Source organism: Pristis pectinata, chromosome 3, assembly GCF_009764475.1.
Source record: "Pristis pectinata isolate sPriPec2 chromosome 3, sPriPec2.1.pri, whole genome shotgun sequence".
NCBI lineage: Eukaryota > Metazoa > Chordata > Chondrichthyes > Rhinopristiformes > Pristidae > Pristis > Pristis pectinata.
The window spans coordinates 12425486-12448595 of NC_067407.1; the positions used below are offsets into that span (position 1 = coordinate 12425486).

At 42.7% G+C, this 23110-nt stretch overlaps 1 protein-coding gene across 5 annotated transcripts in view; it reads right to left on the reverse strand.

The window, feature by feature from the left end:
* The window catches only part of LOC127568520 (kynurenine--oxoglutarate transaminase 3-like), an 85680-nt gene that overhangs the window by 18718 nt on the left and 43852 nt on the right, over nt 1-23110 (reverse strand). For all 5 annotated transcript variants that reach the window (XM_052012379.1, XM_052012376.1, XM_052012378.1 and 2 more), the window contains 5 exons: nt 21914-22000; nt 14278-14409; nt 13254-13374; nt 7018-7094; nt 6706-6795 (listed from right to left, as the gene is read on the reverse strand). In XM_052012379.1, the coding sequence (XP_051868339.1) occupies nt 6706-6795; nt 7018-7094; nt 13254-13374; nt 14278-14409; nt 21914-22000 (507 nt within the window). The remainder of the gene's footprint in view (nt 1-6705; nt 6796-7017; nt 7095-13253; nt 13375-14277; nt 14410-21913; nt 22001-23110) is intronic.

Genomic DNA, 23110 nt, shown 5'->3' on the forward strand with positions numbered 1-23110 from the left:
AGATCTTGAAACAATTCTATTGGCCTGGTTTGAGAAAAGATGTGGTGATGTTTTGTCGAACCTGTCACACGTCAGATGGTAGGTAAACCAAATCAAAAACCCCCTGTGGCTCCGTTGAAACCAATTCCTGCTTTTGGTGAACCCTTTTCGAAGGTGATTGTGGACTGTGTTGGCCCATTGCCAAAGTCTAAGACTGGAAATCAGTATTTGTTAACCATCATGCGTGCCACTTCTAGATTTCCAGAGGCAATACCCCTTAGAAATATTAAGGCCAAGACAGTGTCAAAGGCTCTTTTAAAATTTTTTTACCTTGTTTGGTTTGCCAAAAGAAATCCAATCTGATCAAGGTAGTAATTTTATGTCAAATTTTTTTCAACAACTAGTCTATGAGCTGGGAGCAAAGCAGATTGTATCATCTGCATATCACCCAGAATCTCAGGGAGCTCTGGAGAGATTTCATTCTACTCTCAAAAATATGCTGAAGACTTATTGCTTTGAAAACACAAAGGATTGGGACGAAGGCATTCATTTACTTTTGTTTGCCATTAGAGATTCAATCCAGGAGTCATTAGGATTTAGTCCGTTTGAGCTTGTATTTGGACATGGGGTGAGAGGACCTTTGGAATTGTTAAGAGAGCAATGGGTTAATGAAGAAGTGCATTTGAGTCTATTGGACTATGTCCAAAAATTTAAAACTCGGTTGGAGAGAGTCTGCCAGCTAGCGAGAGAGAATTTGAAAACCAGCCAGATAGGAATGAAGACATGTTTTGATAGACGTGCTCGGCCTAGGACATTTGCAGTGGGGCAAAAGGTGTTGGTATTTTTCCCTAGCCAAAATAATCCCTTGCAATCTTGTTTTTCTAGACCCTGTATTATTGAATCTCGAGTGACTGATTTAACATATATAATCAAAACACCAGATAGACGCAAGAAAACACAACTCTGTCATATAAACATGCTAAAGCCTTATTATGAAAGGGATTCAGTTGTGGCCATGGTGGATGATATGAAGGTTGCTTCTAGAATGCCTGATGTTGATGTTGAGGAAGGCCAATTTAGACCAAATATTATTCCATCGAAACTAAAAAAACAAAATATCCTGGAGAACCTTGAAACGAAGTTGGACCATTTACAAGTTTCACAAAAACAACAGATGAGAGAATTAATTTTAAAATTTTAAAATCTGTTCCCAGATGTTCCAAACAGAACATCGATAATTACCCATGATGTTGATGTTGGGGATGCAAAACCAATCAAACAACACCCATATCGAATGAATGTGGAAAAAAGTAAACTTGTTGATCAGGAGATCAAATACATGTTGAAAAATGATATTATTAGACATTCTACTTCAAATTGGAGTTCGCCCTGTGTTATTGTACCTAAACCTGATGGAACTGTTAGATTTTGCACAGATTACAGGAAAGTGAATGCTGTAACAAAGTCAGATGCTTACCCTATTCCTAGGGTGGATGATTGCATAGATAGAGTGGGAAAGGCAAAATTTCTTACAAAGATTGACCTATTAAAAGGGTACTGGTGTGTTCCATTAACAGTTAGAGGAAGGGAGATTTCTGCCTTTGTAACCCCTTCTGGATTGTATGAATACAATGTTTTGCCATTTGGAATGAAAAATGCTCCGGCAACATTTCAAAGAATGATTAATTTGGTGATTCATGGGTTAAAACATACAGATGCCTACATTGATGACTTAGTGACTGGGAATGATACATGGGAGGATCACATCTCTGCGTTAGAAAGGTTGTTTGAAAGACTTTCTGAGGCTAACCTTACAGTTAACTTGGCTAAAAGTGAATTTGGCCATGCCACTGTGACGTATCTTGGTTATGTTGTAGGTCAAGGCAAGCAAGCTCCTGTTCAGGCAAAAGTTCAAGCAATATCCGAGTTCCCTATTCCCACAGGTACGAGGACTGTTAGAAGATTTTTGGGAATGGTTGGATATTACCGAAAATTTTGTAAACATTTTGCTGATATTGCTCTTCCCCTAACTAATCTGCTGAAGAAGGGAGTAAAGTTTGTTTGGACAGATTCTTGTCAAGAAGCATTTGAGAAGCTGAAAGCCATTTTATGCTACCATCCTGTGCTCAAAACACCTGACTTTGAAAAGCCATTTTCATTAGCAGTAGATGCCAGTGATGAAGCTGCAGGAGCTGTGTTGTTGCAGAAGGGTGACCTTGATGATATTGACCATCCTGTAGCTTACTTTTCAAAGAAATTTAATGAGCATCAAAAGAATTATTCCACCATAGAGAAAGAATTACTGTCACTTGTTTTAGCCTTGCAACATTTCAGTGTATATGTTTGCACCACTCAGAAACCATTGACTGTATATACAGATCATAACCCATTGGTGTTTCTGAGCCAAGTCAAAAACAAGAACAGAAGGCTGTTAAACTGGAGTTTAATTTTGCAAGAGTTTGATCTCCTGATAACTCACATTAAAGGCAAAGATAATGTGATTGCTGATTGTCTTTCCCGATGTTAAATGGGAAACATGTATCTGTACTTATCTGATAGTCTGTAGTTGTGTAGCATGATAATTATTAACATTACTAACTGTATGCGCGGTTAAATTTTTCTTGGGAAAAATTCTTTTTAGGTGGGAGGTGTTACGGACTCAGTGAATGTCCCCTTTAGATAGAGTGTGTGTGTGTGGGGTGCTTACGTCAATAGAAGATAAAGGACGTAATGACGTTGTTGAGGGAGAGAGGGAGAGAGGGAGAGAGGGAGAGAGGGAGAGAGGGAGAGAGGGAGAGAGGGAGAGAGGGAGAGAGGGAGAGAGGGAGAGAGGGAGAGAGGGAGAGAGGGAGAGAGGGAGAGAGGGAGAGAGGGAGAGAGGGAGAGAGGGAGAGAGGGAGAGAGGGAGAGAGGGAGAGAGGGAGGGAGGGAGGGAGGGAGGGAGGGAGGGAGGGAGGGAGGGAGGGAGGGAGGGAGGGAGGGAGAGAGGGAGAGAGGGAGAGAGGGACCAGCCTGCTAGTTTTCTCTATCGATGGATGAGAAACAATAACTGTGTCTGCCACTGAAATCCATGTATGGAAGTTGAAAGTAATCCAGTGGAGTTCACTTTGTTGCTGACCTGTAGAAGGAAACAGGTATTTGTGTGTGGACGACCACGATTCGGATGCTTTTCGGGGTGAGGAAGTCACTACCGAGTAAACACTGGAGTGTCGTTTGGGTTCCATCGTGGAACATTTGGACTTCGTAATTACTCTCTCTCTGTTTCTCTACATCTACGTCTTATCTTCAGACGGTGGTTGTTGAAGAAACCCTTGCTCATGTTTCACCTTATGGCTTGCGGAACTGAACTTTAAGAACCATTCCTGAACTTGGAGTTTGGGACTTTGCCACACACACACACACGAAGAGTTTAGTTTTTGGGGTTAATGTTCAAGGTTTAACATTTTTGAATTCTAACATACTAACATTTTTACTTCTATTTTTCGTATTATCATAAGTAGTGATTAATAAAATAGTTTTTAACACTGAATCATGCTTAGTGTGTTTCTTTTGTTGCTGGTTTGTGACACTCCTCATAGGACAAAATTCCCATCTCAGAAATCAACTTGGTGAATCTTCATTATCTTAATCACAAATATATCCTTAGGTAGGGAGGTGAGACCTGCACATAGTACCTCGTCAGGACATTAAATAATTGCTGTAATTCATTCTGGAGCCATAGAGCTGTACAGCACAGAAACAGGCCCTTCGGCCCATCAAGTCCATGCCACCCATTGTACCTATCTATACTTATTCCATTTATCCACATTATGTTGTAGCCTTCTATGCCCTGGCAATTCAAGTACTTGTCTAAATTTCTTTGCTCTTAATGAAAATCCTCTTACAATAAAATCCAACACACCTTCCTAATTGCTTGCTGCAACTGTATACCATGCATTTATAAAGACACACAAGTTCCTCTGAACAACACATTTCGTTCTCCTGTTGCAGTTCTGAAGGAGTGCTGCTTTTTGGATGACGCATTAAAATGAGGCTCCACCTGCTTTTTCAGACTGATGCACAAAGGTTCCAGTGCACTATTGCGAAAAGCAGGGGAGTTTTAACTGGTGTCTCGTCTGTTACATCTCTCAATCAACATCAAAAGAGCATTTAAATGCATTGAAGATCTTCATCAATAGCATCACACAGCCTGCAGAGAAATGTTTTTATAATGGATTTTGCCCTGATCAGGGGCTGACACAGGCAATCTCAAAACAATAAAAACAATTCAATGCACTGAGTATTTTCATGTATAGTCAAGAGATAAAGGAAGCACATGTGGAAATTTTACAATGGTATCCAGTTCTCTTAATTTCAGGCTTGTGACTGCTTCCTATCAAATATTGTATTTAAAAAGAAATCATCAAAGAAAGATGAAGAAAACTTCTCGTTAAAAAACAAGAGTGCTGGTTTGGGGCAGAAATGCAAAGCAAATTTAAAATTGTGCCCACTTCTTCCAAAATGGAAATTTCAAACTGATCTCAAGACCAGATATCTAACATGGAGTGAAAATCTTCCTGAATACAAGGAACAATTGCATCCAGCCAAATCAGAAGACTAAGAATTTAAGAAAAGGTTGAGAAATGAGAAGCAATGCTGAACACGGTAGGCAGTATCACTGGGAACAGTGTGGGACACTGGATGGTCACAGATTCATTATCACTGACATACGATGTGAAATTTGTTGTTTTGCGGCAGCAGTACAGTGGAAAGACAAAAATCTATATATTACAAAAATAAATAAATAGTGCAAAAAAAAAAGGAACAATGAGGTAGTGTTCATGGGTTCATGGATCGTTCAGAAATCTGACGGCGGAGGCGAAGAAGCTGTTCCTGAATCAGTGAGTGTGGGTCTTCAGGCTCCTGTACCTCCTCCCTGATGGTAGTAATGAGAAAAGGACATGTCTTGGATGGTGAGGGTCTTTAATGATGGATGCTGCCTTCTTGATGCACCGGCTCTTGAAGATGTCCTCGATGGTGGGGAGGGTTGTGCCCGTGATGGAGCTGGCTGAGTCTACAACCCTCTGCAGCCTCTTGTGATCCTGTGCAGTGGAGCCTCCATACCAGGCAGTGATGCAACCAGTCAGAACGCTCTCCACCATGAATTTATAGAAATTTGTAAGAGTCTTTGGTGACATACCAAACCTACTCAAACTTCTAACGAAGCAGAGCCACTGGCGTGCCTTCTTCGTGATTGCATTAATGTGTTGGGCCCAGGATAGATCCTCTGACATGTTGATGCCCAGGAACTTGAAGCTGCTCACCCTTTCTACTGTTGACCCCTCAATGAGGGCTGGTGTGTGTTCTCCCGACTTCCCCTTCCTGAAGTCCACAAATCAGTTCCTTGATTTTGCTAACGTTGAGTGTGAGGTTGCTGTCGCGACACTACTGAACCAGCTGATCTATCTCACTCCTGTATGCCTCCTCATTGCTATCTGAGATTCTGCCAACAACAGTGGTGTCATCAGTGAACTTACAGATGGCATTTGAGCTGTGCCTAGCCACACAGTCACGTGTAGAGAGAATAGAGCAGTGGAATAAGCACGTATCCTTGAGGTGCACTGGATAGTCAGCGAGGAGGAGATATTCTGATATTCCATTACCAGTACAGTGGAAAATTGTATCTCCTTGAGCAAATTATTGCCAATACATGTTATTATTCTCAATCACTGTGGCAAGAAAGTCCTCTCTTCCCCCTCCATCAATTGATGCTTGGGAGGACTGCCTTAGGTACAGACTACAGTGCAATGCATCTGCTGATCTACAGGCGGTTCCCAGGGACACACATCGTGACTGCTGGAAGATCGTTAACCCAGTGAAAGATGCACTTTGGTCTGCCCGAAACTTGTTGGTCTTCCAGTATAACAAGATTCCTGTGAGTGACTGGCACATTCCAGGCTGCAGAAGTGTGTGCTAAGGAAGGCACTGAGGCTTAGTGCAGCCAATGCAAAGGCTTTGTGGGGAAGGACTGTAGTCCAAGGTCCTGTGGCCACTGGACACTTAGGATCAAGTCCTGTGTAACAGTCCCTCAAACACTTGAAGGGTGTTTTGTACAGAGGCCACACGAGTGGCATTGGTGCTTTGTATGTAGAATGTATTAACTTGACAATACCATGAATGTATAGACTTGATGACACTATGAATGCAAAGAAGCTGTGTACCGATTTGTAATTCCTGCACATATTTTTTTGTGAAAAAGACATTTGAAATAAAAAGTCTGCAATCCAACATGGCACTCGGCTAACAATATATTAAAGAAAACAAGGACAGACCTGACAGCATCACCAAGAAACATGATAGTTGAGGATTCAAGGGGGTGAATTTAAAATTCTTCAGTGGATGGAACATGACCGCAGATAAGAACAAGCCATGAGTTCCTATGGCTGCATTCTTTGGCTAACAGAGATTAAATTATAAGATAAGAGCCACTGATTTTAGTGACTAAAGAAAAATCACAGAAGTATTTCAGCAACAGTAAATATTCAAGTATTAAGAGGCAGATCCAGGCATAGCTTTCAAAAGGGAATTGGAGAGAATTATAGACCTGCAGGGAATGAAAGATACTGTGTGGAACGAGTTGGCTCTTCCAAAGGGCTGGCATCTCCTGTGCCAATCATGAAATCCTTTGACACCGATTGTTTTCTGAAGCCAGAGTTAGCTGAAGGACTTGGAACTGCAGCTTCCTACCTGAACAGTGGTGCAGCATGTATAAACCGTGTTCTGTTGAACAGTCTGAAGATGTTTTATCAGGTGCCTTGGACCAACAGACCAACCAAGCTGCCAGAGAGAAGAACAAACAGCTCTTGACTATTTTAAGTAGAAAAATCCATTTACAGCATTCTGAATAACAATGTTATGAATACTTTCATTGATCTGGAACTTCAGATCTTCCAGACACGTTGCAGATGGAGGTTTTATTTGGACTTGACTAATGAGCTTCAAAGTATTAGTTTATGTTAAAACAAACACGATAAATAAATAACTTCTTAAAATACTCACCTTCCAGCCAGTCACACTAAAGGCTTTGCCAGCACTTCCTATGGTAATAGTTCTTTCCCACATTCCTGGCAACGTGGCTGCAAGGATGAAGTGAAGAAAGTATGTTTGAATTGAGAGCTATGGACCACATCATACCAAGCAATTCAGGGAAGCAATACAAGGTATTTCAAACAAGTCAGGCAGCATCTGTGGAGGGAAATGGATAGTCAATGTTTCATGTCGAGATCCTTCATCTGAACCTGAACAACTCCTCTTTTGACTTCTGGGGGAAAGAGAAGCTGTTCAAGTCTGGATGAAGGGTCTCAACTTGAAACATCAACTCTCCATTTCCTTCCACAGAGGCTGCCTGACCTGCCGAGTTCCTCCAGCACCTTGTTTGTTGCTCCAGATTCCAGCATCTGCAGTCTCTTGTCTCCATTCCAAATAAGTCTGTCGTTAAGGCAACATGGGACAAAGTTGAGGTGGACTCAGCCATGATCTAATTGAAGGATGGAGCAGGCATCAACTAACCTACTCCTCATTCTTACATCTTTATGTTCATGGGGGTGAATCACAGAGAAGAAACAAGGCAGTGGGTGAGAGGTTGCTCCTGACTACGAGTGAACAATGGTAAAAGCCAGCTTTCCACATGGCCGCACTGATCTCCTTCCACCTCAAGGGGGTAAATGCTGAGAAGGTGTCTTCCTTCATAGGGGAAGATAGAACTAGGACCCTTGTTCTAGAATAAGGGCCTCTCACTGAAGGTGGAGGTGAAGAAACATTTCCTGGTGGGATCTGAAGATCATGGATCTTTGGGATTCTCTACTTCAGGAAGCTACAGAGATTGGGTCATTTAGTACGTGAGATAGAGTTTGGCAGAATGAAGGGTAATGGGGACAGGAAGGAAAATGGAGTTAATGCCAAGTACAGATCAGCCTTGAACTTATTAACTGGCAGAGCAGGCTGAATGAGCCACCTCTGCACCTATTATAGAAACAAAGGACTGCAGATGCTGGAACCTAGATGAAAAATACGATGAAGGTCGTGAAACACGTCCTGAAGAAGGGTCCTGACCTGAAATGTTGACCGCCTGCTTTTCTCCACGGATGCTGCCCGGCCTGCTGAGTTCCTCCAGCATCATTGTGTTTTTCAACTGTACCTATTATGTTCATTCCCCACCCCCATGTTGTAGTGCAACAATCAGCTGATAACTGGGGGCAGCTTCTCCAAACTCTATCCCAACCAAAATTAGGGGGCATGGATTCTGCAGCGAATACATGCAACCTCTCCACCCCACCCGAGTATCGACAGAACCAGAGGTCCCATTTGTACATTGCTGGGAAGAGCTGCATTGCTGCACCCTGATATGAAACAGTAACAGACAACTACCAGAGGACAGTTAGTACCCAGGAATCAGCAAGCAATTTCATGGCTGTAGGAGTGGAAGCACAGTCGGACACTGGGTCATCATAACTAAAGCTGCAGATTCCTCTAATATTCCAACACCAGTACAGTGGATGATTGTGTTGACTGCATCTCATTTCTTGAGCAGGTTATCGCCAATACGTGCCCTCATTCTCAGCCTCTGTGACTTAAGAGTGCTCTCTTCCCCCTCCATCAGTTGCTGCCAGTCTCTGGAGGACCCTCATTACAGCTGAACTGCCTTAGGTACAGAGCTACAGTGCGACCTGACATGGCACTTGCCCAACAATAAGGAGGAGGACAGGCCTGACAGTACCAGCAAGAAACAAGACAGCTGGAGTTTAGAGGGTGAATTTCACCGTGGAGACAATGTGTAGGCCAATCTCAAAATGGTCCAAGCATAAAACATAGGAAAAGGCCAACAGGAAGAATCAAGGTGATCAATGATTCAGGTGAGGGAAGTAGATGGAGGTAAATAGTGCAGGGCATATTTTTCTTTATCTGGCTTGCTGTTCGTTTACTCGTTTAACCAGTCGTGAAGTTAGAAGTCATTGACAGCAAGAACATGGTGAAACAGGAACTACAACATCAACACTCCCACGGAACCAACACCAGGCATGTCTTAAGATGTAATCTGAGGGAGTTCTGGCAGATCAAGGTGTCAATTCACAGAAATAAACGGACCTTGAAGCATGTCCCCCCACCCCCAATTCTTGTTGACCCAGGCCAGTGCCAAGGGAAAAGCACCAAAGCCATTTGTACCCGTAACAGGGAGATAACCCACATCCCAGTAGAAGCTCATATCTCTGGTCCTAATTGCTACTTAATTGCCACATTAAGTCATTTGTTTTCATCCTATCAGAATTATTCCCTTTGTTCTACCCAGCCCTCTCCCACTTTCTTTACTACCTGTTTTCCCATCTTTCCCAGTTCTGGTCCCGAAATCTGAACAATTTCTCCTCCCACAGAATCTACCTGACTTGCTGAATGTTTTTACTTTTCATGTCTACAGATTAACCCAATACAAAAGATGCAGTTGTATAGCGTGACTGGTGTTACGGACTCAGTGAAAGTCCCTTTAAGATAGAGTGTGTGTGTGTGTGTGTGTGTGTGTGTGTGTGTGTGTGTGTGTGTGTGTGTGTGTGTGTGTGGCGTGCTTACGTCAACAGAAGATAAAGGACGTAATGACGTTGTTGAAGAGGTCAGAAGAGAAAGAAAGAGAGAGAGAGAGAGAAGGGAGAGAGACACCAGCTTGCTAGTTTCTCTATTGATGGATGAGAAACAATAACTGTGTCTGCCACAGAAATCCATGTATGGAAATTGGAAGTAATCCAGTGGAGTTCACCTTGTTGCTGACCTGTAGAAGGAAACAGGTATTTGTGTGGACAACCGCGATTCGGATGCTTTTCGGGGTGAGGAAGTCACTACCGAGTAAACACTGAAGAGTCGTTTGGGTTCCATCGTGGAACATTTGGACTTTGTAATTACTCTCTATGTTTCTCTACATCTACGTCTTATCTTCAGACAGTGGTTGTTGAAGAAGACTTTGCTCATGTTTCACCTCATGGCTTGCGGAACTGAACTTTAAGAACCATTCCTGGACTTGGAGTTTGGGACTTTGCCACACACACACACACACACACACACACACAAAGAGTTTAGTTTAGGGGTTAATGTCCAAGGTTTAATATTTTTGAATTTCTAACATACTAACATTTTTACTTCTATTTTTCGTATTATCATAAGTAGTGATTAATAAAATAGTTTTTAACACTGAATCATGACTCAGTGTGTTTCTTTTGTTGCTGGTTCGTGACACTGGAATGTGGATTATTTCCCCATCAGAAGCCGAGCTGGTCCTGAGTGGAGACTGTGGCTCAAGGAAAGACAGAGGTTGCCAAGCTGCTCACCTTCTTCAGCTACAAGTTCAAATGCCAAGCCACAAGCAAGCTTTAAATCATCAGCCATTTTAGACGGAAAGTTTCTTCCAAGCGTTCTTTACCCTAATTTTAGTAATTAAAAGAAGCTGCACTTTATATTGCTTAATAGATTCCTGATCTCCCTCCTTCTGCACCTGAAAGGAAGGTGCATTTAGAGAGCCTTTTTTTATACAATGGACTTAAAGGAGGAAGTCTTCTCATGGTGCATTGCAAGAGTGCTAATCAGGACAAACACCAAGCCAAAGGCAATTTACCGGGACAGGTTATTGAAAGCTCAGTCAAGAAGGTTGGCTTGATTAAGCTTCAAGAAATAGAAGCAGGTGTTGGCTATGTGGCACCTTGAGCATAGTCCGTCATTCAACATCACGGCTGATCTTCCTCAACACCATTTTCCTGCTCTATCTGCACAGCTTTTATTCCTCTAAAGGGAATCAATCAATTTCTAGATTTTAATGATACAGTCAATGACTAGACTGTCTGTGGTAGAGGATTCCTGAGGTTCACTACTCTAGAGGTGAAAATATTTCTCCTCATTGCAGCTGTAAATGGTCCATCCCTTTTACGGAGAATGTGACTCCTAGTTCTAGACTCATTAGCCAGGGAAAACATCCTCCCCATATCTGCCCTGTCAATCCCGCTAAGAATTTGTATGTTTCAATTAGGTCACCCCTCGCTCTTAACTCTAAAGAACAGGACCCTAGCCTACTCAATCTCTCCTCCTATGACACATGCTAGGAACCAATCTTTCAGACTGTTGGTCCAAGTGCCAGGCCACAAGCAAGCTTCCAAACATGGGCCGTGTGTGCTGGAAACAATTACCCAGAGAATCCCAAGAACATTTTTTCATTGCAGTCCCTCTCTAGCAAGGAATCTAAAACTGTACGCAAAATTCACGTGTGGTCATGCTAAGGCCCTACATAATTGTACCAAGGCGTCCTTAACCTTGCACTCAACTCCACTTGCATTAAGGACCAACATACTATTTGTCTTCCTGACTGCCTGTGGCTTTCAATGGCTTATGTACCAGGACATTTTGAACATCAACATTTCCCAATCTCTCCACAACTAAAAAGAACCTCAGACCCTCTGCTTTCTCTACCCAAGTGAATAACCTCACTTCTTTTGTCCACATTGTCCTCTGTCTATCCACTCACTCATGTTGTCTGCAACCCCTTGAAACCTCTTTGCACCCTCGGCACCACGCATGCTCCCATTTAGTTTTGTGTCATGAGCAAGCTTTGAAACGTCACATTTGGTCACCCCAGCCAAACCAATGGCATCAATTGCAAATAGTTGGGCCCCAGCACCAATCCCTAGTCACGGCCTCCCAACACAAGGAGGACTCATTTATCCCTACTCTGTTTTCTATGTTGTAACCAACTCCCAGTCCACACTAGTTAGTATATTACCCCCAATTCCACATTCTAACACCAAACTGGGTGGGACTTTTATCAAGCGCCTTCTGATAATTCAAATACACCATATCCACTAGTTTCCCCCCCTCATCTACTCTGCTGGATACTTCCTCAAAGTATTCCACTAGATCAGTCAAACAGAATTTCCATTTCATTTCATGCTTAATCATATTGTTATTTTTTTCCAAGTGCATTGATATCATGTCCTTCACTGCATTTCATCATGTCCTTCACTGCATTTTCCCAACTAACAATGTCAGGTGAATAGGTCAGTAGTTCCCCAGAGACACAAGAAATTCTGCAAATGCTGGAATCAGGAGCAATACACAAAAAGTGCTGGAGGAACTCAGCAGGTCAGGCAGCATCTATGGAGGGAAATAAACAGTCGCTGTTTCGGGCTGAGACTCTTTACCAGAAGGGTCTCGGCCTGAAACGTCCACTGTTTATTTCCCTCCATAGATGCTATCTGACCTGCTGAGTTCCTCCAGCACTTTTTCAGTAGTTCCCCGCTTCCTTTCCCTCTTCTTTCTTTAAAAAAAAATGTTGTGTCACATTTCCTACCCTCTAATCTGCAGAAAGCATTCCAGAATCCGTAGAATTTGGGATGATAAACAGAGCACCCACCATCTCTCAGTCACCTTTTTCAAAACTAAGCTGTAGATCATCTGGTCCATGGCTTTATGTTTGCAATGCAATGCTCATTAATTGCTTGAGTAATTATACTTTTTGATTTTGTTTACTTCCGCATTTGTGTTGAACCCTGGTTCTACAGTATTTCTGGGAATTTCTTTTGTGTGTTTCTCATGGAGACAGACACAAAGTACTTGATAAATTCCTCTGCCATTTCCTTATTCTCAATCATAAATTCTCCCATCTGTCTGTAAGGGACTCACGTTTGTCCTCACTAGTGCTTTCCTTCTTTCCTACAGAAGCCCTTAAAGTCTGCTTTCAAGTTTCTCGGTACAGGTTGCCCTGGGTAATGAATGGGTTCTGTTTTTACAGACATTCACAAGTCCATTTTGGTCACAAGTCAGAATATACACAAAAACCACTCGCTGTGGTAACTACATCTCCACAGTATTGTAATAAATGGCATCAAAAGCACACATGACTGATAAGAAATAACAATTACTGAGAGAGAGAGAGGAAATTGGTTCTGCCATTTGCAAAACGAACATATGTATGTATGTATGTATGTCAGACTTCTGAATTTCATAACATTATGGGAGCTTGTTTGTATGTAGGGGTGTCCATAAGTCAGGGGTTCTTAACCCAGGGACAGCCTGTAGTTTGCTTTCATATTTTACTTTCCCTTTCTTTACCATTTTCTTGGTCAGCTTTCCTGAAATCTAAGGTTGGAAATGCAGAGCTTGGGACCAAGAAAGATGACCAAAGATTTGCTTTCAGGACACGTGCATTACTCAGCAGAGGTCCACGTTCTCCAATGACCTTTTCAATATGTGGACGCATTCGGTATTACCTATTTTTACGTGCTTATGTCCACTGTACACGAGCCACTCATACACCTCATCACTGATACAGAGGACATCATGCTTAATACACAGGTCCGCGATCACCTTCAGCTCTTCCATCTTAAATATCTAAAAAAAATCAAATCGTAAGTTACAAGATGAAACAATCCTCTGGGCAAAGCAGGACATAGTGGAATTTTTAAAAGTATTTATTCACTTTCCAGGATGTGGACATTAATTCTCTGTCCATAGCTGGCCCTAAACAGAGTGATTAACCAGTCCATTTTTCAGAACTTTATTGAAATGTATCTGGTTCTTCACAGTTCTACACTGAAGCAGTTGTGGCAGCTTATATATATAGCACTTACAACTCTTTTTAGAAAAGAAGGGTACCCACATAATATTCCCTAAGCCATACTATGTCTTCCATTGTAAAAGCACAAATACATTTTGGCTCCACTCAGGAGTTTAATGAAATTTTAAATTTAAAACTCTTCTTTGTGGTAGAACCTATTCTGATTTTGTGATCCATTCAAAAGGTAGATTCCCTTCACACATCTGACAGTGTAATATTTGATATGCCTTGCACCTTATTGTCCACCTGTACTGCACTTTGTAACTGTAACACCTTATTCTGCAGTCTGTTATTGTTTTACCTTGAACAGTTCTCTTATACGATGAGATGGACTTGTCTGACCTTGCACCTTATTGTCTACCTGCAATGCACTTCCCTGTAGCTGTGACACTTTACTCTGTATTCTGTTATTGTTTTTACCCTGTACTACCTCAATGCACTGTGTAATGAATTGATCTGTACGAATGGTATGCAAGACAAGTTTTTCACTGTACCTCGATACAAGTGACAATAATAAACCAATACCAATACTACCTCAATACCCTGTTGTAATGAAATGATCTGTACGGACAGCATGCAAAACAAGTTTTTCACTGCATCTTGGTACATGTGACAATAATAAACCAATTTACCCAAAATTTCAAAAGAGTAACAAAGGTTTGATTTGAGAGCCTTACCTTGCCCAATGGATTATTGGGTGTGTTAATGATTATTGCTTTGGTCCGGCAATTAAATTTACTGGCAAGTTCATCTTGGTCGAGGATCCAGTTACCACTGTCGCTCACATCCCCCTCAACTTTCTCTGGAGTCTTAACAGGAAAAAAAAACATACTTGAGTTTTCCTCCAGGGATCCTAGTAAATACGATAGAGAAATGAGCAAAATATTTAGCTTCGGAGAAAACTGCCAGGAGCAACATAAAAGGAACAGCAAGCAATGAAACAAAAATCAATTATTCAGACAGGAATCCTTTTCTCCTTCTGAGACAAGGAGAAAGTAGTGAATAAAACAAGTTTACAAAGTACAGTCACAGAGCATCTTCATTTTCTGGTGTGCAAAACCACGGTATTATATTGGTTCATCAATCTGCAGTTGGGGGGTTCTCATAAGAGAATAGGTGAGCATTGTTGGACCCCAGTAAATACAGCTGAGATTGTTGTTTGAGTACAAGAGGCTCTCTCACCACTTGTACCAGTGTTGGCAGCAGAGACTCAGAATTGCAGCTGTTAGAAAGACCTGGACTGAACCGATCTAAATGGATCTTTGCAGTTGGAGTTTTCCCCAATTTGCATTCCCAAAAGGTGCTCCAAACCCTTCCCTGACCTATCTCTTCTTGCAAATGCCGACCAGAACTTTCCATTTCCCTTGGCTTTCTTGCCTCAAGCTTTGGGAAAAGTGGGAATAGGCCTTTTTATAGAACTGCACAGCACAGAACAGGCCCTTCGCCCCACAATGTTATATCGACATAGCTTTCCCTCCTACCTACAGAATGACCATATCCCTCTATTTTCCTCTCATTCATGTGCCCATCCAAGCCCCTCTTAAAAGCCCCCAATGAGTTTGCCTCCACCACGCTATCAGGCAACGCATTCCAGGCACCCGCCACTCTCTCAGTAAGAAAATGGACCCCTCACGTCTGTTCTGAACCTATCCCCTCTCACCTTAAATGCATGCCTTCTGGTACTGGATTGCTCAATAATAGGAAAAAGATATTGCTTGTCCACCCTATCTATGCCCCTCATAATTTTATACACTTCCAACAGATCACCCCTCAGCCTCCACCGTTCCAGAGAAAAGAGCCCAAGTTTGTCCAGCCTCTCCTGATAGCACATGCCCTCTAATCCAGGCAGCGTCCTAGTAAACCTCCTCTGCACCCTCTCTAAAGGCTCGACATCCTTCCCATAGTGAGGTGACCAGAATTGCACACAATAAGAACTCCTTTTTCGGGAATATTTACTCAGGTGAGGGCAGATACAGCCTTTTGGTTCATCTCCTTCATACACCTGAAGGAGCTGAGTGAGCAACTTCTCTGTGGGGGCACATAACAATGCACTGACTCTCCATCTGACTCTCCATCATCTTACAAGGTTTCAAGAGCATCTCTGTGGTGGAGTTCTACTGGAAAGCACCACAGAGATGTTACAAATGGTCAACTGTCGCCATTTCTCAAAAGTTTCTGCCAATCACTTGCCAGAACTAAGGCAGGAAATCTGACAGAACTCCTCTGAGCATTTGTCCTCTGAATGTAGCATTTTGGTTGGTTCTTCTTAGGTTGGCCAATTGGAGAGCACAATGTTACTTTGAAGCTCTGGGCAAAAGGACAAAGTCAATGTTGAGTTTATTGTCATATGTGCAAGTACAGGTGCAACGAAAAACTTGATTGCAGCAACATCACAGGCACATAGCATCATATAAGCAGCATTCGTAAGAAAAACAAACATAAATCAATCAATTTTTACAAGAAAGAATATAATTAAAACATAAAAAAGTCCATTTTAGTGCAAAGTGGTCATGGTGTTGCTAAATTAGTGATTAGGGTTCCGCCAATAGGTTCAAGAACCGAATGGTTGAAGGAAAGTAGCTGTTCTTGAACCTGGTGGTGTGGGAATTCAGGCTTCTGTACCTCCTGCCCGATGGTAGCTGCGAGAAGATGGCACAGCCCGGATGGTGGGGAACTTTGATGGTGGATGTTGCCTTGGATGGTGGATGATGGATGAGGCAGCGCCTCCTGTAGACTACTGATGGTGAGGAGAGACGTGCCGGCTCCTCAAGCCTGTTCTGCTATTCAATAAGGTCATTGGCCATTTGAGTGTAACCTCAGCTACATATTCCCAGCTACCCTGCTATGACTTTTCATCTCCTTGCTTTATATACTTCCTCAAAATGTTCAAAGACTCTATTCCACCATCCTTTGAAGCCAAGAGTTCCAGAGACTTATGATCCTCATCTGTCTTGAATGAGTGTTCCTTATTTTAGAACAGTACCCCTTAGTTCTAGATTCATCCAGAAAAGAAAACATCCTGTCAAGACTCTTCAGGACTCTTGTTTGAATCAAGTCCCTTCTTATTTTAAGAACACTTAAGACATTTATTTTAAGGACATGTAAGAGACTCTTAGATAGACACATGAATGATAGAAAAATAGGGGGCTATGTGGGAGGGAGGGGTTAGATAGATCTTAGAGCAGGATAAAATGTCGGCTCTACATTGTGGGCCGAAGGGCCTGCACTGCGCTGTAGTGTTCTATGTTCTATTCTTCCAAACTCTAGTGATACAGGCCTAACCTGTCAAACCTTTCCTCACAAGACAACCCATTATTCCAGGTATCAGTCACGTAAACTTCCTCTGAATGGTTTCCAATGCATTTACATCCTTTCTTAAATAAGGAGGCCAATATTCTACATAGTACTTCAGATGCAGTCTCACTAGCGCCCTATATATTGAAGGATAGCATCTCTAATTCTGCACTCAACTGTCCTCGAAGTAAACGATAACATCTTTCCTGGTCATTTGCTTTATCTCCATTCTAGCATCTTAATACAAAAAAAAGGTGTGTTAGCAAGTTGTGAGGAGGACACAATAGGTTAAGTGAATGGGAAAGTAGCTGGCAGATGGAATGAAATGTAGGAGTGTGTGAAGTCACCCACTTTGCAAGAATGAAAAAGCAAGTAATAATTTAAACAGAGTGAAGCTACAGAATGGAGACACAAGAGATTCTGCAGATGCTGGAAATCTGGAGCAACACACAGAAAATGCTGGAGGAACTCAGCGGGTCAGGCAGCATCTCTGGAGGGAAATAAACAGTCGACCTATCACCTCCCAGCTTCTCACATCATTGCCTTTTACCACCCCCCTTCCCCTCTTACACCTGGACTCACCTATCACCTGCCAGTATCCCCCACCCTTTTATTCTGGCTTCTGCCCTCTTCCTTTCCAGTCCTGATGAAGGATCTCGGCCCGAAACACTGGCTATTCATTTCCCTCCATAGATCAGATCAGAACAGATCTTTATTAGTCGCATGTACATTGAAACACACAGTGAAATGCATCTTTTGCGTAGAGTGTTCTAGGGGGGCAGCCCACAAGTGTCGCCACACTTCTAGCACCAACATGGCATGCCCACAACTTCTTAACCCGTACGCCTTTGGAATGTGGGAGGAAACCAGAGCACCCGGAGGAAACCCACGCAGACACGGGGAGAACATACAAACAGACAGTGGCCGGAATTGAACCCGGGTCTCTGGTGCTGTAAAGCATTACGCTAACCGCTACACTACCTTGCCTGCCCATAGATGCTGCCTGACCTGCTGAGTTCCTCCAGCATTTCGTGTGTGTTGCTGAAGCTACAGAATGTTGCTGTACAAAGGAAGCTTGTACATAAAACAAAAGATTAGCATGCAGGTACAGCAAGTAATTAGGAAGGCTAATGGTATATTGGCCTTTACTGTAAGGAGTATAAAAGTAAGGAAGCTTTGATGCCACTCTGCAAGGCAATGATAGGACTGTGAATGAAGTACTGTGTTCTGTTCTGGTCCTGCATATCTAAGAAAGAATGTCCTTGCATTAGAGACAGTTGAGCCAATACTCTTTGGGGTTATAGACTCAGAATGGGATTGACATGGTGGATGCTGACAGATCATCTCCCTTAATGGGGGTATCTAGAATTAAAGTGCATAGTTTTGAGATAAATGGTTACCCACTTAAGACGGGCATGAGTACTAATTTCTTCAGAGGTTCATGACTCTTTGGAATTCTCTATTTCAAACAGGCATTTGAACTGCAAAGGAGTATGGGAAGAAAATGGTGAAATTGATGTCGAGGTCAAGAGTGGATGAGCAGGATCTTACTGAATGGTGGAGCAGGCCTGAGAGACGGACGACTTCTGCTTCTCGTGATCTTATGTTCCGAAAGTAATGAAAATTGATCCCACAACGAACTCTGGGTGGCCTTTTACAGAAGTGGCCCTTGTTCACGGGTACGCATGTTGAATAGAAATTGAAGGCCCCCTTTGGCAAATATAAAATCTAAGCTTCCTTCACACATTTCTTCAAGACAGTGTGCATCATTTATTCAACATATCTACTCCAACTTTGTTGAGTCCAGAAAGATCACTCTAGGTGAACATACTGTTTCTTTTTTCAACATTATATACATAATTACCCTCTCCCTCCCACCCTGTCCCGTGACAATAACAATACCAATTTTTTACTCTCACTATCTGGTCACCCTTGGCAAGGGTACGTTAGCATTTTATTTACCCGATGACTTCAATGCAATGGGTGTATGACAACAGAAATGTTTAAAGAACAACTTTCTAGGACTGGAGAATTATAGTTAGCAGGAGACACAAGTGGACTGTTTTTCCTTGAAGGAGGAGATTTAATTGAGCTGGACAAAATCATTAGAGACCTCGACATGAAGTATATATTTCTCCTAGCAGAGGGATCAATAATTAGAGGACATAGATTTGTTAATTGGTGAATGGATACGAGCAGAGTACCATCAATATCCTGGTGTTGACCAGAAACTCAGCTGGGCCTGCCACAAAAACAGTGGTTACAAGAGCAAATCACAGGCTGCGCTTCATTGAAGAGCAAGTCAGAGGCTGGGTATCCTGCACAAAGTGACTCACCTCTGACATCCCAAAGCCTTTCCACCATCTACAATCTAGTAGCACGATGAAATACTCTCCATGCCTGGCCAAGCACAGCACTAACAACTTTCAAGAAATACTACACCATCAAGGACAAAGCAGCCTCTATCAAGCATGCTAACCATTCATTCCCCCCACCACCAAGGCACAGTGAATGCTGTGTAGCATCTACAAAATGCTCTACAGTTACCCTACCAGCTACTTCGACAGCACTTCCCAAACTCACGATACTATCCCCAAGGAGGACAAGAGTGGCATGTGTGCGGGAACACCACCGCCTTCAGCTTCCCCTCCAGGTCACACACCATCCAGATTTGAAAATTTAATCGCCAGTCCTTCATTGTTACTGGGTCTAAATCTTGGAACTCTGTCCCCAACTACGCTGTAAAGGTACCTTCACCAGAATATAGAACAGTACAGCACAATACAGGCCCTTCGGCCCACAATGTTGTGACAACCTTTGACTATCTAACCCCTCCCTCCCACATATCCCTCTATTTTAAATTCCTCCATATGCTTATCTAGTAATCTCTTGAATTTGACCATCGTACCTGCCTCCACCACCGCCCCAGGCAGTGCATTCCATGCCCCAACCACTCTCTGGGTAAAAAACCTTCCTCTGATATATCCCTTGAACTTCCCACCAATTACTTTAAAGCCATGCCCTCTTGTATTGAGCATTGGTGCCCTGGGAAAGAGGTGCTGGCTGTCTACTTTATCTATTCCTCTTAATATTTTACACACCTCTATCATGTCTCCTCTCATCCTCCCTCTCTCCAAAGAGTAAAGCCCTAGCTCCCTTAGTCTCTCCTCATAATGCATACTCTCTAATCCAGGCAGCATCCTGGTAACTCTCCTCTGCACCCTTTCCAATGCCTCCACATCCTTCCTATAATGAGGCCTGAAGGACTGCAACAGTTCAAGAAGGTGGCTCACCACTGCTTTCACAAGGGCAGTTAGGGTTGGGCAATAAAAACTGACATTGCTGATGATGTTCAGTTCCAGAAAATGAATGTTAAAAAATGTTAAAGAAAAACATTCTCATCCAAGGAATGGCATGTTTGGAACTCCCAAGACTGATATAACAATCACGCAGGGGATAAATAAAGTGAAACAGTCACCGTCTTTTTCTCAGGGCAGAGGAGCATAAAACTAGAGGGCATCGATTTAAGGTGAGGGGAGAAGATTTAAAGGGGACTTGAGGGGCAACTTTTTCCACACAGAGAGGTGGGTATAGGAAACGAGCTGCCAGAGGAAGTGGTAGAGGTGGGTACAATTAGAGTGCTTAAAAGATATTTGGACGGATACATGGACAGGAAAGGTTTAGAGGGACACGGGCCAAATGCTGGCAAATGGGATTATCTTAGCAAGGCAATTTGGTTGGCATGGACAAGTTGAGTCAGAGGGCCTGTTTCTGTACTGTATAACTGTATAAAAGGGTGAACTTTAGTCACATTTATAAGCTGCACAAAAGGCACTTTTGAAGATTTACAAGACTGCAGACATAGGCTCAGAGAAATAGCTCCATTTAGGGGCTGTTAAAGTCAAAGTCGAGTTTATTGTCATATGCACAAGTACATGTGTGCACAGGTGCAATGAAAAACTTACTTGCAGCAGCATCACAGGCACATAGCATCAGATAAGCAGCATTCACAAGAAGAACATAAATTATACACAATTTTTGTCCGAAAGAGCACAATTAAAACAAAAAAAATCAATTTTAGTGCAAAGTGGTCATATTACTGCTCAACTGTAGTGATTAGGGTTTTACTAGTTGGTTCAAGAATCAAATGGTTGAAGGGAAGTAGCTGACCTTGAACCTGGTGGTGTGGGACTTCAGGCTTCTGTACCTCCTGCCCAATGGTAGCTGCGAGAAGATGGCATGGCCCGGATGGTGGGGATCTTTGATGATAGATGTTGCCTTCTTGAGATAATGGTAGGGAGGTATGTGCCTGTGATGTACTGGGCTGAGTCCACTGCTCTCTGCAGCTTCTTACGTTCCTGCGCATTTGAATTGCCGTACCAGACCATGATGCAACCAGTCAGGATCCTTTCAATAGTGCATCTGTAGAATTTTGTTAAGGTGTTCGGTGACAAGCCGAACCTTCTTAACCTCCTAAGAAAGTGAAGACGCTAGCACACTTTCCTTATGATCGTGTCTATGTACTGGGCCCCAGGACAGGTCATCTGATATGCTAATGCCCAGGAATTTAAAGCTGCTCTCTCCACCACCGATCCCCCAATGTCAACTGGCGCATGTTCACCCTCCTTCCCCTTCCTGAAGTCAACAATCAGCTCTTTAGTTTTGCTGATGTTGAGCGAGAGGTTGTTGCAACACCACTCAACTAGAAGTCCTATCTCGCTCTGGTAAGCTGACTCATTGCCACCTGTAATTCACCAAAAATAGTACTGTTGTCAGTGAATTTGAAGGTGGCATTAGAGTTGTGTTTAGCCACACAGTAATGTGTGTGTAGAGAGTAGAGCAGGGGGCTAAGCGCTCATCCTTGAGGTGACATAAACACAATGGGTCAAATGATCTCCCTTCATGTCATAGAGTTGGATGATTTCTATCACCAAAAGGATTTTTTTCTTGTAAATGCAACACTCACTGTCAAACCTCTTTAAGAAGGTAATTCTATTTAGCAATTGATTAAACACTCACAGGTTTTAGAGAGATGAAGACAGGGACCCCTCCAGCCATTTTAACCATTGGCTCATAACAGTCGAAAAATGGCTCAATGATGATCACCTGAAATTTAAAAACAAGCTTTATTAATTCCAAGTATTCAAAATAAATATCCAGAAAAATGTAAATTAGAATTGAACATATTTCACATTCTCAGGGAATTTCAATCTTGAGAATTATTATTGAAGTCACTGATGTAATATAGTCAACCAGACCAGGCAACTGGCTCCCGGACTGCCAAGGAGCGTTTGATGTCTCTGGACCTGTACTCGATGGAGTTCAGATGGATGGGGGAGGGGGGAGAACCCATTGAAACCTACCAGATAATGAAAGGCCTGGGTAGAACGGACATGGAGAGGAGGTTTCTATTAGGAGGAGGGTCTGGGATCTGAGGGCACAGCCTCAGAATAAAGGATGTCCCTTTAAAACTGAGATGAGGAGGAATTTCTTCAGCCAGAGTGTGGTGAATCTGTGGAATTTGTCACCACAGATGGCAGTGGAGGCCAAGTGTTTGGGTGTATTTAAGGCAGAGGTTGATAGGTTCTTGATTGGTAAGGGGGTTAAGGGTTACAGAGAGAAGGCAGGAGAATGTGGTTAAAAAAAAACAGCCATGACTGAATGGCGGAGCAGACGCGATGGGCCAAATGGCCTAATTCTGCTCCTATAGCTTAAGGTCTATGGTCTTATGACTGAAGGAAAGATAAATTATTATAATGACACTGGTTTAGGATTAAATATTGATCAGGATGCCAATGTAACAACTTGCTCTTAGAATCATACAGAGATACAACATAGAAACAAACCCTTTGGCCAACCAAGTGCACACTGACCATCAAACACCAACTTTAATCATTCCATCATCTCCCCCGTCCCAGATTCTTCCACTCATCTACTCTCGGGGCAACTTGCAGAAGCCAATTAATGCACCAACCTGCACGTTTTTGGGATGAGGGAGGAAGCTGAAGCTAAGCTCCAGACAGACAGCACTAGAATCAGGATTGAACCCAGGTCCCTGCAGCTGTGAGACAGCGGCTCTGCGAGCTGTGCTATTTCTCCTTCAGACAAAGTAGTTGAATCTTTTACATGTAGCTGAGAGGGGACCCCATTTGGCATCCAAAAAGCAGCAACTCGAGGACAGTGGATGGCCTCATTAGCAATACACAAAACCTGCTG